Source organism: Macrobrachium rosenbergii, chromosome 5, assembly GCF_040412425.1.
Source record: "Macrobrachium rosenbergii isolate ZJJX-2024 chromosome 5, ASM4041242v1, whole genome shotgun sequence".
In the NCBI taxonomy this organism is placed as follows: Eukaryota; Metazoa; Arthropoda; class Malacostraca; order Decapoda; family Palaemonidae; genus Macrobrachium; species Macrobrachium rosenbergii.
Genome location: NC_089745.1, coordinates 35409235 through 35426504, shown reverse-complemented (window position 1 = coordinate 35426504; position 17270 = coordinate 35409235). Strand labels below are relative to the sequence as shown.

Below are 17270 nucleotides of genomic sequence, written 5' to 3'. Positions count from 1 at the left end.
TTTTTTTTTTTCATTAGGTTCTTTTTTTTACTTATATGTAAAGTGACTGCTTCCCATAATGTAAAATGTAAAATTTACCAATGACGGCCAATTCATACAACGCAGACTCAGTAACTGGAATAGGTAGGCCTAATACCTGGATGTTACATAAATTATTTTGATCTCGAAATTGTAAGTAAAGATAGGCATTCAATCTTCATTTAACGAAATTTATAGCACCAGTAAGCTTTAAGTATGTATTTGACTTAAAAAAAAAAAAATAGGCGAGTTGCACGGTTTTACTAGACAATCTCTCTCTCTCTCTCTCTCTCTCTCTCTCTCTCTCTCTCTCTCTCTCTCTCTCTCATATCAAGACATGCATGTTTGCCTTATAAGTAAAGGGAAGACTAGGATAGAAACGCTATTCCATGTTTTTCAACCACAATTTCTCAGCGTCTTATATTTACTTAAGTCGTCAGAACTAATTTATCTTTGTCCTAAGCCAATGTAAAGTGTATAGGTAACTAAATGTAAGTGTTACCCGCTTTGATGATTTACCTGTTTACTTGATTATTTATTTATTAGTGTTTGTAAAGTATTGCCAGTCTTTCGTAGGACTTTTGGTCATCGAAAGCTTGCTTATGATTTGTACGCCTGATCAATAAACGCTTTCAGACTTTGCTGGAATATTAAGCGTCCTCATACATGAAAGACTTGAGGATTTCAGTGTTAATGGGAAATAGAGATGTAAGTATTTGCTTCCAAGCTGGCACAGCTGTCTAGTTTATTACGTTATTTCTCTCTCCCCTCTCTCTCTCTCTCTCTCTCTCTCTCTCTCTCTCTCTCTCTCTCTCTCTGTCTGTATGTATGTTTGTTCATGTTTGTATGTCAGCTGAGATTAGGACATTATATCCACAGCTGAGATTGTCTGTGAACCTAACAAAAAGATACAGCTTAACCATCGAGTATACAGCAGAGACACTGTACAAGCAAACTAAAATTGAATGCAAACTGTCGGTGAGGTTTGAATGCCTCATGTCGCCTAGAAGGCGAAGATTCCTGAGACGTTGCAGGGTGAAAGTAAAATGAATGGCATGAGTCGTAGTTGTTTACAAGGAAAAAGTGTGAGGATGACTCAGGCTGGGCTGAAATAGATAATATTTGTGAGTTTTCCTGTATAATCGAGTGTTTCATTATTAAAGAAATAAGCGAAGCCATGACAATAAAAAGATCGAGGAGGTTGAAAGCTCGTCAAAGGGGTCTTCGTTGATGACCTGTTCAGCTGCAACTCCGTCTTTATTATGATGTCAATTAATCAGTTGCTGGTAAAATGTCAGTCAGCTGAAGCCGCAGGGAAATGAATCGATGCATTAAAAACTAGATAACGTTTCCAGGGACATAGCCAGTTTTGATACGAACCAATTAACGAACTGTGTGGATAACACATGAAAATGTAAACCACTGATGAAACATGAAAAAATGAAAAAAACACGTTTAAGCGAGGGTTGCAATGATCATGAATGACAGGAGTGGGAGAAACCGGACATGAGTTCAGTTGGTTGGGAGTTCATGTGGTCAGAGAGAGAGAGAGAGAGAGAGAGAGAGAGAGAGAGAGAGAGAGAGAGAGAGAGAGACTACGCAGTGTTTTGTTGCAGAGGGCGTAGGATGCAATACCATATGGAGGAGATCTCTTGGGTCCGTTCACCCGGTCAAGTGACGAGATGTTTTGTGGAGAGGGAGGGAGGGAGTGGATGTCATGAAGCCTATTATAAAATCTTTTATGAAGGAAAGATCCCCGAGAGTGTAACGTGCTCAGTATTTTTTTTCTTTCAATACTTTCGGCTAATTGACGGGATATGCTTGTTTGAGGAGGTCATTTTTCCTTTGTAATGTTTTACGTATTGTATCTTTTTAGTATTTTATCTTTTTATTTGACTGGGTTTTATTCCATAAAGTGCACTCATATACATATGTGTTTAAGTGATGTTTGTGTATATATACGTATGCCTATAAACTCATGCGGCGCACACACACACACATGTGTGTGTATGTACGTGTAAAGCATCATTGTGCTGTTTATATATATATATATATATATATATATATATATATATATAAATAAATATATATATATATATGTATATGTATATGTATATATATATATACACCTACATATTAACTACTTTTTCTGCCAAACCTACGTGAAAAACTGCGGTCCGAAGACTATGTCGTGTTGAGTCTCGGGTGAAGTGCCATTCCCCTGCCTGGTGCTTGGAGGCAGTTGGAAGTAATCCTGATCCGCTGGCAGTGCTTCTTCCAGCACCTCGTCATCTGGCCCTGCCACGTCATCCTCGTAAGTTGGCCTCGACCACTCCCGGTTCAAGTCGAGGATCACCTGGTCGTCGTACTTCCCTGGTGATGCATCCGTATTATGCGACGATGTCGGTGCTGGTACCTGCAAGGATTTTAGGGCTGAGTCTTTAGGTTCATCAATCACTCCTGGAAATATGATAATTCATCACCCTGTGCCGTAGGAGTCGCATCGTTTTGTCTCTCTCGACGATTGTCTTTTTTTTGGCTGCATGAGTATATATAATGGTTGGCTTTAGTTTACGGCCTGACTGAGGTTCTCTGTTTCTGAATTATGCCTGAAAAAGTTAGCGATTTGGGATGCTTTATTTTCAGAGAGGCGGGGGATGGGCAAAGTCTGCTGTTACCCGAAGGTCAGTAACTACACATTCATGTTCTTTAATGTCTTTGGAGTTTATCGGTCTTTATCGAGAAAATGTGCGGAAACCCAGAGGGCATTGCGGTCCTCTTTGTGTCTGTTGAAGGGGCAGAGGTATACTTGTCATTTACAGTATTTTTAATTCTAGAATCCTTTCCTGTGGCTTTATATAAATTTATATATATATATATATATATATATATATATATATATATATATATATATATATATATATATATATTATTATTATTATAAGGCCTCTCCCTTCCTCTGTTAGAGGGTGTGGCACCAGAAGGTGTTACTCTTACGGTTTTCAGCAAGTCCCTTAGGTATAAAGCTGTTAGCCCCATACCCTGACCACTGATGTACAATGGTTTCTGTCCCGACTATGTCGACCTTTGTTGGTTGTCACCTATCCAACTACTGATCGAATGAAACGCTGCTTAACTTCGCTTAAGGTCTTCAAGACTGGTAACTTTTCTCTCTTTCTGATCATATATAACCTATAATAATTAATACTGAATACTTGCATGTTGCTATTGGATTTTTGTTTTCTACGTTAAGGAATGCTCAAAGTGGTATTGTGCACGTGTGGATTTATCAAATGTGATTCTGACCACAGATGTTTACTGAGAATAAAATGAGATTTACTTAGAATATAATGAAGTATTTCGGAATGTTAGCCTTATGTAGATTCCGTAAAAGGTAATAAGGCTCGGTTCGACATCCATATCTTAATGTAAAAATGATAATATTGGGTCATACTTGAATATTTGAAATTATTTAATCCTCTGAACAGGCGTTTTTATGTACAATTTGTCGTATTTCCCGGATTTAGCGTATAAAGTGTATACCTCGTTAATGATTTATACATTTCTTCATGCATTCATTCATATATTTTATTTCATGCATGTTGTTATTCTATTTATTTGTGATTTATTTCTTCTTTTGTTTTCTCCTTTCATAAAATGCCCCCAGGTTTTTTCATATTTGTTTGTTGATAATTATGTATAATGTTTATAAATGATTTTGCCCTTCAGTTCTTAGTGGCACTTATAGAACGATCTCCATGACAGGATTACATAGATTTTTTAAACATACAAAAATACTTATTAATTTGGGTGGTTATGCCGAACTTTCACCAACATTTTTTAAACATACAAAAATACTTATTACTTTGGGTATATATGCCGAACTTTCAAGAACATTTTTAAATCATACAAAATATTAATTTGGGTGGGTATGCCGAACTTTCACCAACATTTTTTACACCTACAAAAATACTTATTAATTTAGGTGGGTATGCCGAACGTTCACCAACATTTATGTACCTTATAAAATAGACACCCGTAAATACCTCTGGTCCACTAAGAAGTTTAGGAAGTCATTACGCAATCATTTTACGATCTTATTCCATGGATTTACCTTTCTGGAACTGAAGTACTCTGGATCGATGCCTGGAAAGTCGAGGGGCGAATGGAAAGCCAGGTACTCTGTTCCGCTAGTTTTCTCCGGATTGTAAGTGTCGCTTCTTAGGTATGCTGGGTCCTCGCGCGATTGTGGGAATGCCCATACCTGTAATTAGAAGTTTTTTTGTTATATACTGTTGGGAAACAGCTGGAGTAAGATCACACTCTTCTAAACTGTTTCTTTGAAAAGTTTTTGAAATATGATGTGGAAAAACAACATTATAAACTTGCAAACTAGAGCACCCTCAGCACATTACCTTCAGCATTTTATTTTTTGCCTTGGTTAACTATTTGCAGCAATAGTTTTCCAGCAGAACAGAGAAACGACAATATCAGATTCATTTTATTAAATGAAATTATTGTTTCACAACAAGATGACAGAGAATTTTGTGTTAGGTAAAAAAATAGATGCCGGCTCAAGTTCAGAGATCGGACTTCCTATTTTATGACCTTGGGGGACGTCAAGTTGCTAAATTAAGGTGGCTTTATATCAGCACGGATTTTTGCGTCAAAGACTGGAACAGGCATGAAATCGATAACCAACTGTGATGTGCAAAATTGGTACTTTAAAAAAAGAACAAGTAACTTCACACTGGAGTAGCGTACGTGTGGATTAGATTGATCTTATGATTACTGCAGAGAAAGAATTCTGATAAGCTTCATTAGTCTTTAAGGTGAAAGGAAACATATGAAAGCAGAATTCTAGGAAAGAGAAAATTTATCTAAACCGCTTGTGTAATGGGGTTTCCAGGTTCTAATTATTTATTACATTTGCAGTCAGAAAGGCCTATGTATACGGCAGAGAAAGTATTTTATTGATAAAAATCACAAGATGTTGCATAGAACTTACTTGTTTTTGAGCCACAAAGCATCATAGGTTTTTTCAGCAGAACACCTGTTTAAGACCCATGGAGCATTATGATTTTTATATTAAAACTCAGCTGTTTATGAGCCATAGTGAGTATACAGTTTTTCGGTAGAACTCACTTGTCTATCTTCCATGAAGCATGATTTTTTTTTTTAGTAAAACTCACTTGTTAATAAGCTATAAAACACTGGAAATTTTCCAGTAAAAACAAAAATCGGCTGTTTATGAGCCGTAGAGCATCAAAATTCGTCTTTTTAAACTTACCTGTTTATGAGCCATGAATTGGTCTGATGGAATTGGCAAGTTGTCTGTAGGCACTGGATTTCCCTCAGAGTTATCAGGAGAAATATTCTGACTTGCATGGACTTCTGTATTTTGTGCTATATAAGGGTCTGATAAATAAGGGTTTCCACTATCTATTTGTCCTTTCTTTTCTAAGAACTGTTTATCCATTCCTTCCTGGTTTCCAAAGTTTCCCTTAAACTGGTTGACATATGGTGCTATGATAGACTCTTCATTACCGAAGGCGTAGTCAGGATTGTATGATAGTGCATAAGTGTCATCAAAGTCTACTGCAGGTATGGGAGAATACTCTATACTAGGTGGGTGCCTTTGTGAAGTCACTGCTGGTTCCTCCGTTGAAATTGAATTCTCAGGGTTTGCTGAGGAAGACGTGATGGATGTAACTAGAGGCAATGCAGTTATGGGGGAAGCTGTTAGTTTATGGCGAGGTGGATTTGTAGTAATTGGAAATGGTGTATATTGAGGGCTCAGAAGATCTTCTGGTGAGGGTGTATTTACTTTTGGTCTCAGGCTGAACACAGGATTCCTGAGCAATTTTAGATTAACATCAGTATACGAATCATGAAGGTAGTAGTCCCCTGGATAAAGAATTTCTTTATTAATTCCAAGTGGAACATCCTCTACTGTTCCAGGTTGCCTCTCTTTATTAGCAGTACTTGCAAAACCATACTGACTTGAAACATCAACTGAATATCTGTCTTCATTTTGATTAATTTTTACCTTTGAATAGCTATTATTTCCCTGTGGCTGATGTGGATTCTCAACTTTGTCTTCATCGTCATTTCCAAGCTTAGGGGCCTCCATTACGAAGAAGGGATCTGGTCGTTTTAGAATGGGTTTGTTTGGCTTAAAGTAATCAGAATCTTCATTTTCATCAGAAACCAGGTGCTCATCATGCTGATTATCTATATTGGGTGTTGTGTTTTGTGTTATATGATAGATATTTTCAGAAAGCACATTAGAATGAGAAGGCTCCACTGTTTCACTGTACACAGTCTGTGTACCATTTTTTCTTTCAGAAGAAATGGTTGTGTTTACTGCAAAGTAATCTGTTTCATTAGCTAATTGCTCTCCATTTTGACTGATGTTGAGAAAAGATTCATAACTCCCACTGTCTGTCTCTGCTGATGAATTTTCATATTCTCTTACTGAGTTTGCAAGATCGATGTTATCCCTGAAAAGATTGGTAATTTCCAATTCATCATCATTTTTCAAGGAGTCTCTGTAACCTATATCAAGCTCTGCACCATTAGTGGGAACATAGTTTATTTCAACAGGTTCGTACTGGATATAAACAGGTACTGGATCAGGACTTCCTGGTAATCGTATGAAGAAAGGTGAACTGCTGCCATAGTCTGTTTGTCCTTCATCCTCCTTACGGCTAATCCCTCCTGAATGCTGTGGGTTGGAAATGCTCCCATTCTGTAGCAGTCTGGTTGCTGTTGTAACTGCTGCTTCTGTCATTGGGTCCATTTCAGTAATTTCTGTAACTGATGCTTCTGTTGTAGGGTCAACTATATTTACTTCTGTCACTGATGCTTCTGTTTTGGGATGAATGTGGTCATTTTTTATATGTCCACCATGCAGACCATTGACAATGGAAGCAGGGATTATAATTGTTGCAAAATTGGAGGTATTGGGAGTTTCTTCTGTGTCACTTTGTATTGTTGTAGGTCTATAATTTCCAGTCAAATTGTCAACTTTTTGATGTTCTGTTGATGGCAAGTTTTGTGATTCTTGATTATTTACAGATGAAATGGTTGACTCATCTAAAGAGGCTGTGGAATGCATAAAATCTACTTTGCTATTAGTAGATTTATCTTCTAAATTAACAACATTTGTACTAGAGAGTGATATACTGGTAGGTGCCAAAGAATAAGGGATAGCTGTATTAGCTTTAGTATGGACTAACTCATTAAAGAATGATTCTGTTGATTCTTCTGTAGATATATCAGGAATGTTGGTTGTAGCAGAGTTTTTGATTACATCTTCATTGTTGTTATATGATTCCTCGACATCAGGGTAAAAAGTATTGTCATACAGCCCTGAAGAGCTGTTGGAATTTCTTGAAAGTAGATTTTCAATATTTAGATATTCATTTAATGCACTACTAATAATGCTGATATCATCTACTGTGGTAGGATAATCTGTCGTATAACCAATATTTTGTTCATGTATTTTATTTAGTGTTGTTTGAAGCAATGTTTTGGATGTTGTCACGAAAGTACTGCTATTTTTTTCATTCATTTCCCTAATTTCCTCAGTTGGGATTTGTGAATTCTCTCGAAGTTCAGTGTCCGTTGTCTCTTTGGCTGGAAAATCAGTTGTAGTTTGATCATATTCATTAATTGTCGTAGAATGTGATGTTGTAGCGAATGCATCTGATTTTGATTCATGTGTGAATGCATGCGGATGTAAGGCATCATTTTGAGATGGAGAGCTTATAGCTACTTTGCTTCCTTGCTCTTTAATAACTACTTTACTTCCACCATTCTTGACTTGGCCATTCAGTAAGTTATCAAGCATTGTTTGGTTTTTCAAAACTAATAGAGGGATTGTGAATGCTGTTGTGGTACCATTTCTTTCCATCTCCCTTTCAGTAATTATTTCAAGTGGAGAAGTAGTAGTTAGTTCCTCGACAGGTTTGCCAGTCCGAAGTCCATCAGCAACGTTTTCTTCATCAGAAATCTCTTCTAATTCATCTCTTAATGAGAATGTAGTGCTTGGTTTGATCTCATGGTTATCTGCTTTGACTGGATCTTCATTGGATGATGCCATTGTTGATAAAATATGAGGACTTTTTTCAGAAATTGGGGATATTAGCACAGGCATTTGATCATTTGCTATGAGCATTGTGGCTATCTCGACTTGATCTGGGATTACTGTAGAGATCATGGTTGCACCTGATTCTGTTGTTGGCTGATAAGACTTTTCTGTTGTGACAAGGATATCCTTAGGCTCATTGGACTGCTCAGAGGTCATAAGGCCACCTACTTGCTCGTTTTGACTGTCTGTAGTAATTTCAGCTTTTTCTGTGGAAGTTTGAATTTCATAATTTGGTTCTGTGAAAGGAATTGATGTATCCTGTATAGTAAAAGATACTTCTGGCTTATGCGTAGGACTTATATCCATAAAACCTGCCATGGACTGGGAATTTGGTATTAAAAATTGACCTGCAAAATCTTTTTCTGTTATGCCTGTAGCATCATTATCATTTATACTGTCACTTTTAGCAGGTAGTAGAGGATCTGTGTGTTCTGGAGATAACTCTGCAGATGGTTTTTCATAGCTCTCCTCTGTGGATTCTATGGGAGATTCTGATTTTACATCCAAGAATTCGGAAACATTAATAGCCAGATCATCATCAGAAACATAAGTGTCATCTGACATACCTTCAAGGACCTCAGTCCAACGTTCTATAATTGAAGCAAATATGTCCAGCTCAGTTGTAGTTTTAGGTTTGTCAGTTGTAACATATGAGGAAATAGTAGATTCATCTTCAGTTACAGATTTATCAGAATCTTGAAGGCTGTACGAGCTGTCATGTTTAGATCCATCATTATCAGATTCAGTATTGGAGTTCTTGTTGATAATTGTTATAGGATTTATCACCTCATTTTTGAGAGCATGAACCTTGTTATTTCCAGAAATGGCTGTACTTTTGTCACTTGTTAAATTGATATAAGAATTATTTCCGAATAAATAGCTAATTGTTGTAGGAATAATTGTATCAATGTCACTTTCAGAACTTTGTATAATTTTTTCAGTTGTTAAGCTGATGTATGAATTGTTTCCAAATAGGTAACTACTTGTTGTTGAAGGAACTGTATCGGTATCACTTTCTGCTTGATTTTTCTTAGTATTTTGTCCTGCACTGGTTTTTCCAGTGTGTTGAAGTTCATCTTTATTATCATGTAGCTTGCTATTTTCATTTTGTATTTTATCTTCTTCCTTGTTAGCCTTGACATTATCATGTAGTTTGCTATTTTCATTTTGTATTTTATCTTCTTCCTTGTTAGCCTTGACAATGGCTTCTGTGACTTCATCATCAGAATTCTTAGTTGTCGTCGATTCATTATTTTGCGTGATATTCAATGAACTTTTAGCTGTTGTTTCTTGGAAACTGTTATCATTCTTTCCGTCGTTTTCTGATGAGATCCCAGATGTTAAACTGTTTTTATTTATAGTACCAGCAACTGGTTCATTTTCCTTGATTGCTACCTTTGGAAGGTTATCGTCATAATGAATGCTATTCTTTTCTGTGACCAGCACTTGTGTTTTACTCTCTGTGACAGACTCTTCATTTTCATGTGCTTCATCACTGGGAGGAGCTGGCTTCGTAGTATCTTTAGTTTTATCATTTACTGCAGTAGTTGTAATATCAGTGGTGTGGTATGTAGATTCAGTAGTTACTATTAGTGATTCATCATTGTAACTATCCTCATTGATATTGTATGTAGTGGTATCTTCATTTAGAATTCCAAGTTCATCCATTCTGTGCAATATATTTTCAGATACTAACGGATCACCAATTTTTATTTTCAAGTTATTCTCTGTGGGCTTTTTAGGCTTTTGGTTAGTTGTACCTATTATTTCTGTTCCATATTCAGTAGCCTCGTTTGGTCTGTCAGTAGAATTCCGTAGGACAGTAGTAAGGATAATATTTTCAGGGTCTTTCTGTAACTTCTCATCATGTACTCTTGACACAGACTCGGTAGTAGGAATTGGTCTGTCTGTGGAATATTGGGAAAAGATATCTTTTTGTGTAGTCATATCATCATGTTCATCTTCTGACTGAGGTATGTTTTTGTTAGTCAAGGACGGTGCATCCAAGTCATTCGCATCAGTATTCACTGGAAATACTGTTGACATCTCACTTGGTGAGTCAAGATCACTGAGGCTTGAGTGGTTAGTTTTTTGTGTTAATCCCTCCTCTATGGGTATGCCAGTTGTTGTCACCATTGATTCCTCAACAGCTTTAGTGTATTCTATGTGTGACTCTGTAGTTTGTAAGAGTTTGTCCTCAAAAATTTTTCGATAGAATACAGTTGTTGCTTCAGTGGCTTCAGGATCGAGAAACAGAGTATCACTTACAGGTTTTTCATGAGGTACTGATGTGAAGAACTTTGAGGTTGTGAGTAAATCAGGAATCTCGGTATTTGGGCTAAGGACTGGTTCAGTAGTCTCCTGCTGTTCATTTTGTTGTTGGTTTTGCATCTGATGAGGCATCACTTTATGTTTTACTTTCTCCTGTGGCTGCCTTAGTTTAGTCCTTGGGCCAAGTGTAGTGAGTTCCCCAACATCATCATTATAAACAGAGTCATGATGTGGGCTGTTTAGATCACTTTGTGTGTGTCCTTCTACATGGTGATATTTGTGACTATTATTGTCTCCAGGGCTTTGTGGAGAGCCTGGAAGTTTATCTTCTTGGGTTGCATGGCTTTCATCTCTGTGTAGAGATAAAACATTTGGGCTGGTAACAGATTCTAAATCACTTATGGTATCGAGTATTGGGGTTCCTGAATCCCTGTTGTCACTCTTTTGATTGTTTTCTGAAAAAGTTGTGAAGTTTTGCTCAGATTCTTTATTTTTGATGTCTTTAATGCCATCAGTTTTATATGTATTAATTGGAATACTCTCTGTTTGTTCCTTGTTTGTAACTTTGTTTTCACCTCCTTTTTTATGCGTATCACTAGGCATACTTACTGTCTTTGTGGGTATGTTACCATGAGCTTGATTTGTATCATTCCTTGTTGGAATATTATCAAGAATTTCTGGTAACACATTTCCTAAATTGCCCTGTTCTTGTCTTTGCTCAGTCAAGGGGTCAGTTGTTGTGGTATATACCACTTTATTTTCATCATTATCAAATGAATCGAAATGTGGCTTGTCTGAATCATTTTGTGCATGACTGCTTATGTTGTGGTTATTTACTTTAGATGTTTGTGGAGACACTTGCAGTGTATCATCTTGGGTATCATTGCTTTCATTTCTATGTAGAGGGAAGACACTTGGTTCGGTATCAATTTCCAAATAGCCTTTGATGTCTGGGGCCGAAGTTGTTGAATCCTCAGTGCCACTCTCCTGGTTATCTTCTGGAAAAGTTGTATGATTTTCCACTTGCTCTTTATCATCATTTTCATTTTCTGTGACTTTGTTTTTAATATCACTTTCATATATGTTACTAGGTATGAGTTCTGTAAACGTTGGCAGTCTATCATCGCTGTTGTGGGCATTATCAACAATTTCTGGCGATCCATCTGATTTGTCATGGTCGCTTTTTTCTTCCATATCAGTCTTTAGGGTACTAATTTCAGTAACTGGCGTGGAGTCTGTGAATTCTTCATTACTTTGCTTATTAATTTTTTGTGTGGGTTTATCTGTTTGATCAAATATTGGTGCTGAAGTAACTTCTTGGTGACTTTCACTTATTTTCACCACATCCTGTTGATTAGTTGCATTGGGGTTCAAGGAGTAATACAACTCATTTCCACTGTTTTGTTCGCTGATACCATCGTCTGCATCGCTTGTCTCAATGTCTGTTCTGAATTTGTTGCTTTCATCGGCACCTTCCACACTACTTGAAATGGATCCTGAGGAGTAACTTGGTCCAGCGTGGCCAGTGTTTGAAACAGCTCCAGTTGTTCCAGTAACTGCACCTCCCGCAACTTGCTCATGCCTTAACGGTCTGGTCTCGGTATCTGTGTCGTTTTTGGCCTTGGACAAGACATCGACATTGAGGAGCTCATCTTCCGAACTCCAAAATCGAAGGACTTTCTTTTCCCCTCTATGTATCACGATGTCTTCTCCACATTTCAGCGAGATCCCTGAAAAATTAATAAAGTGTTTTAATTGCTTGATAGCACTAATTATTGTTCATATTCGTTTTAATGGACAAGTTAGTAGGTATGTAAAGCTGTAGAGAATTATAATTGGTTAATACAGGGACATATATCAATTATAAAAATGTAACAAATAAAACATGGTGTATGTTAAAGAACGCTCAGATTATATATATATATATAATATATATATATATATATATATATATATATATATATATATATATATATATATATATATATATATATATATATATATATATATATATATATATATATATATATATATATATATATATATATTGAGAATAGAAGTGTTTGAAGGTAGAATGCATATGAATATTTAGTTGTTTATATTGTAGGTAAGGGACGAGCTTACAATTTAGGGCTCATCGACATTGTGCTAAGTATTACTCGTCTTTAGTTCTTTAGAGATCATTTTGTAACATAGCGTTGATGTTTATTGGAATTATATTAATAACAAGGTTTAATTCCTGCAAAAAAGTCATTGTAACAGCTATATATTTACAGTAATTACCGACTGTATTTTGCAAGAACACAGTTGTATCATTGATTTAGAATCCATAGAGGTCTTCATTACGAGTATCCGGGGGATTTTGTGGAAATCCAATTTTTAATAGCGCCCAGAATTTCGCCCAGAAACATATTAGACAAAAGTGAAAGAGGTAATAAATTTTGGGAAGGTTCGATGCAGCTGTTTCTTCAAGCATCAATGGATTCTTCAACCCCCTCAACCATGACTGTCTAAACAGCAGGTGTTAGGATGGATGAGCAAGTTCCCCGAGGGAAGAAATTTATTTTGTTTTCCAGTTGCAACGAAAGTGCCTTTCAGTCCTTTTTTTTTATTTCTTTCTGTGTGGTATATGCAAATAATTGTATGTCAGATTTTTTTTTTTTTTTTAGTAACAAATGCTTCTTATTGAGACGATTCCAGATTTTTTGGTAATATTCGTAGTATTGGCTTGACTCTCTTTTCGCACATTTGGATTTTGGACAGAAGTCCATGTGGATAAACGTATTCATTATTTTCCAGTTATATACAATACCAATCGCTTCCATGATCAGGCATAACTGCTATAATAATTATCAGTTATTTTACTGTCCAGCATACTATAGAGCAATGATATCATTAACATTTAAATTGTATATATATTTTTGGTGAGCTTCACGTTAGACAGGGTTGGAACTCAACGGACACGACACTTATCACAAGCCTGAGGGTACATCATCCTAAAGTCATCCACTTTGTGCAGATCTGTCATCCTTGACCAACCAAGCATTAGACACCCTCGGGCGGCCCATCCTTTAACTCTTGTGGATCTTTCAAGAAAACTATCTCTCTCTCTCTCTCTCTCTACACACACACACACACACACACACACACACACACACACACACACACACACACACACATATATATATATATATATATATATATATATATATATATATATATATGTGTGTATGTGTGTGTGTGTGTTCCTCCTCTCCAATTCTTTCCTCATTCACGATAATTCCAGATTAACATGCATTATTTTTCATAAAGTCACTGATTTTGTTGAAATTCTTCCTCAAAACTAAAAATTAAACTAGAACTACATAAATCGAATAATAATTCTCTCTCTCTCTCTCTCTCTCTCTCTCTCTCTCTCATCCTTATGCTCTTAATAATGATGACAGTGACCGGAGGACAGATGCTCCGCAAATTCTGTGAATGTATGTGGCAGAAGTTCCCGATTCCATTTCGTATTTTTGATGGTCTAAATACATATACCAGCTTGCAATCATCTTCTACCGTTAAAGAGAGCAACAAATAAATGTTTGCTGTAATGGCTTAATAATCACGGCAGTTACAACTGCGGTTCCTTGGCCTGGGTGTGTTTTATTTATAATCGTTGGAAGGATAAACACCTCCAGGCTCCTTCACGCCAAGCGGGCAGCGCGGTTTTTTTTTTTTTTTTTTGCGTTTTTTTTTAGTGCGTTGTGCTCATTTGAACGCGTAAACAGCTAGATATCCATCAGAAAGGTAAACTTCTGTTTGCGAAGCTAAAATGAGCGTGCGTCTGACTGTGACATAATAATAATAATAATAATAATAATAATAATAATAATAATAATAATAATAATAATAATAATAATTTGATATAAGAATTCATATAACTATCCAGTCAAAATATTCGGGAATTCTGTATGCAACTTTTAACATGCCATTTATGACACGATATGGTGTTTTGGCCAACGCTTATTATTATTTTTCAATATTATTATTATTATTATGGGCAATATCGTATACAAAAATATATCGTATATCGTATCGTATCTAGAAAAATGTTCTCATTTGTTTTGTAATACAAGGCCGTAATTTCCTTTTGTCTGAGTGTCCAAAATTTCACTTGAACTGTTGAGCAGTCAAATAAAATATTTTCCATTTGAGAGAGATTTTTTTTCTGTTTCGAGGTCGAACATAGAAAGGTATCAGTGACACTGTCAGTTTGCTAACTTAATTAGGATATATATTTTGGAAGGTCTAACGGATTTGGTGTTGAAGGGGATGGAGATAAGATAAAATTACAGTAATTACTTGTAATTTGGGAAATTTATCGACTCCTGCACAATATTATATATATATATATATATATATATATATATATATATATATATATATATATATTTATGTATATGCATATACATACATATATATATATATATATATATATATATATATATATATATATATATATATATATATATATATATATATATATATATATATATATATATATATATATATATATATATATATATATATGAAGACAAAATCACGAAGAAAAGGGAAACAATGGAATACTGCAAGGCCTTTCGACATCTTGTCCTTTACTTAGCTAAGTAAAGGACAAGAAGTCGAAAGGCCTTGCTGTACTCAGTTGTTTCCTTTCCTTCGTGGATTTTGTCTTTATTCTTTATTTATACATTCATCATGTTCCATATTTTCATGATTCAGTTATACATATATATATATATATACTATATATATATATATATATATATATATATATATATATGTATACATATAATATATACATATATTAATATCAATCCGTTTCCCTTGGCGGGGGTTGGCCCAATAGAAAAGAAACAATGCAATGGGCGCTACCGCTTTCCTATTGTAACTGCTGAATCTTGGATGAACGACTTATGCAGTAAACCTTTCACTTCATTAGGGCTTCTTATATCTGCACAGAAAGCTAAACAGCAATTCGCTGAACCTCCTACATAATGTGCCATTCACCTCTATATTGCATGCATTCCTGCTTCACCTGGATTTTAAAACACTTCCTTTCGATTGCCGCTTTCATTCCGTCACTCCTAACCATTTTAGGTGTCCCTCTCTTTCCCCCTAACACATCTGTGAATGATATACTCTTTTCATCAAAATGCCATCGTTCATTCTTTCCACATTACTGAACCATCTCGAAATAGGTCAGTTTATTTATTCACCTTTGTTAACCTTTTACCACTTTTTATATGTATTTCCACATTTATCACCATATTTTTTCTCTTTCATTTGCAAACACACACACACACACACTATATATATATATATATATATATATATATATATATATATATATATATATATATATATATATATATATATATATATATGTGTTTGTGTACATATATGCATTATACACATACATACATGCATATGGGTTCATGTATGTGCTCACATTTGATCAATGTTGAACAAGGCCAGCATATTGACTTGAACACATACAGTCCCACCAAGCGTAAATGGAAATATTTACCGTCAACTCATTAAGGACTTTACCGCTCTAAATTAATGGGTGTAGGTGTAGAGTAATTACTCGAGTGTAATCTTCCGCTCTGGAGAATCTGAAGCTGATAAACTTCAGTTATGTGTCAATAATTTCACAGTTATTGTAACCATGTAAATTGTTTTATTAATGCTCATCCAGTGCTGCCAAATAGTAATCTGCTGTGGTTTAAAATTTCGTGTGATTGCATTACCTTGTCTTCTATGATTTCATAAGTTTTGTGATTTGGAATTACCATTTGATATTGTCTCTACCTAACATAAAGAAACGTGTGCTTGCACGCTTGTGCGTTCGTGTGTGTGTGCACGCGCGTATCTGGTTGCCAGTCTGTAGTTCAGTTTTGTTTACACAGTTTTGTTTAGTCGAATTTTTACAGTAATGAGAGAGAGAGAGAGAGAGAGAGAGAGAGAGAGAGAGAGAGAGAGAGAGAGAGAGAGAAATATATAAAAAGCTAATAGGTATAAAATTTATGCGATGAATAGAAAGAACACCTCTCTTGTAGGCTAAATTACTTCAGCATCATTACTACCTGTCATTCACTCCATCTTTTGCTCCTGGTCATTGCGCTTGTCTCTCCGTCGTTGAGGACGCCTTCTTCTAGTTTAGCCAGTTAAATCTTAACTGCATTTATAGGACAAATAATTTTTTTTTATAGTTTTCTGTAACCTTCTCTCTGTCTTAACTGCGTTTCGTTGTTTATTTTCAAAGAGATTTAGTGTGAGACATTTGTTTGAAAAGATTTCAGGTCGCTTTCGTATTTTCCTCTTATTGTACATTGATCGCTAGAATTCACCAAGAAGTATTGTTATTATTGCTAAAATAAATCGGATGTTTAACTCCTCGAATGGAAAACTGACGTAAAAACGTGAATGATGATGGTAGAGTACGTATTTCTGTGATGTTTCCCGCCTAGGAGCGCTGTAGTTGTCTTGTTTTTTAAGGTAAAAAGATCCTTGCTACGCAATTGTTTTGCAGTCTTTAAGCCAACATGCGCATTTCCTGTGGCAGATGCAATTTACTCAAACGTCTTCAAGATAATTCTTGGGAATTCCTGGCGACAAAAATCTGTAGGGAAGGAGTTCCAACGTGTAATTTGGAAAAGAAACATGGGATCAGTCAGCCAGCGAGATTTGAGAGTGCGGAAGTTACTCATTTTTTCTCCTGTTTGTTTGTGCTGCTGTTAACTTTTTCCTTGTTTGTTTTAAAGAGTTAATTTTCAAG

The 17270-nt window shown here is 35.7% G+C and overlaps 1 protein-coding gene across 1 annotated transcript in view; it reads right to left on the bottom strand.

The window, feature by feature from the left end:
- Nucleotides 1-17270, bottom strand: part of LOC136838648 (serine-rich adhesin for platelets-like) — an 85402-nt gene that overhangs the window by 11375 nt on the left and 56757 nt on the right. Inside the window, exons 2-4 of the mRNA XM_067103960.1 lie at nucleotides 5309-12174; nucleotides 4133-4282; nucleotides 2181-2434 (exon numbers count right to left, since the gene is read on the bottom strand). Of these exons, the coding sequence (XP_066960061.1) occupies nucleotides 2181-2434; nucleotides 4133-4282; nucleotides 5309-12174 (7270 nt within the window). The remainder of the gene's footprint in view (nucleotides 1-2180; nucleotides 2435-4132; nucleotides 4283-5308; nucleotides 12175-17270) is intronic.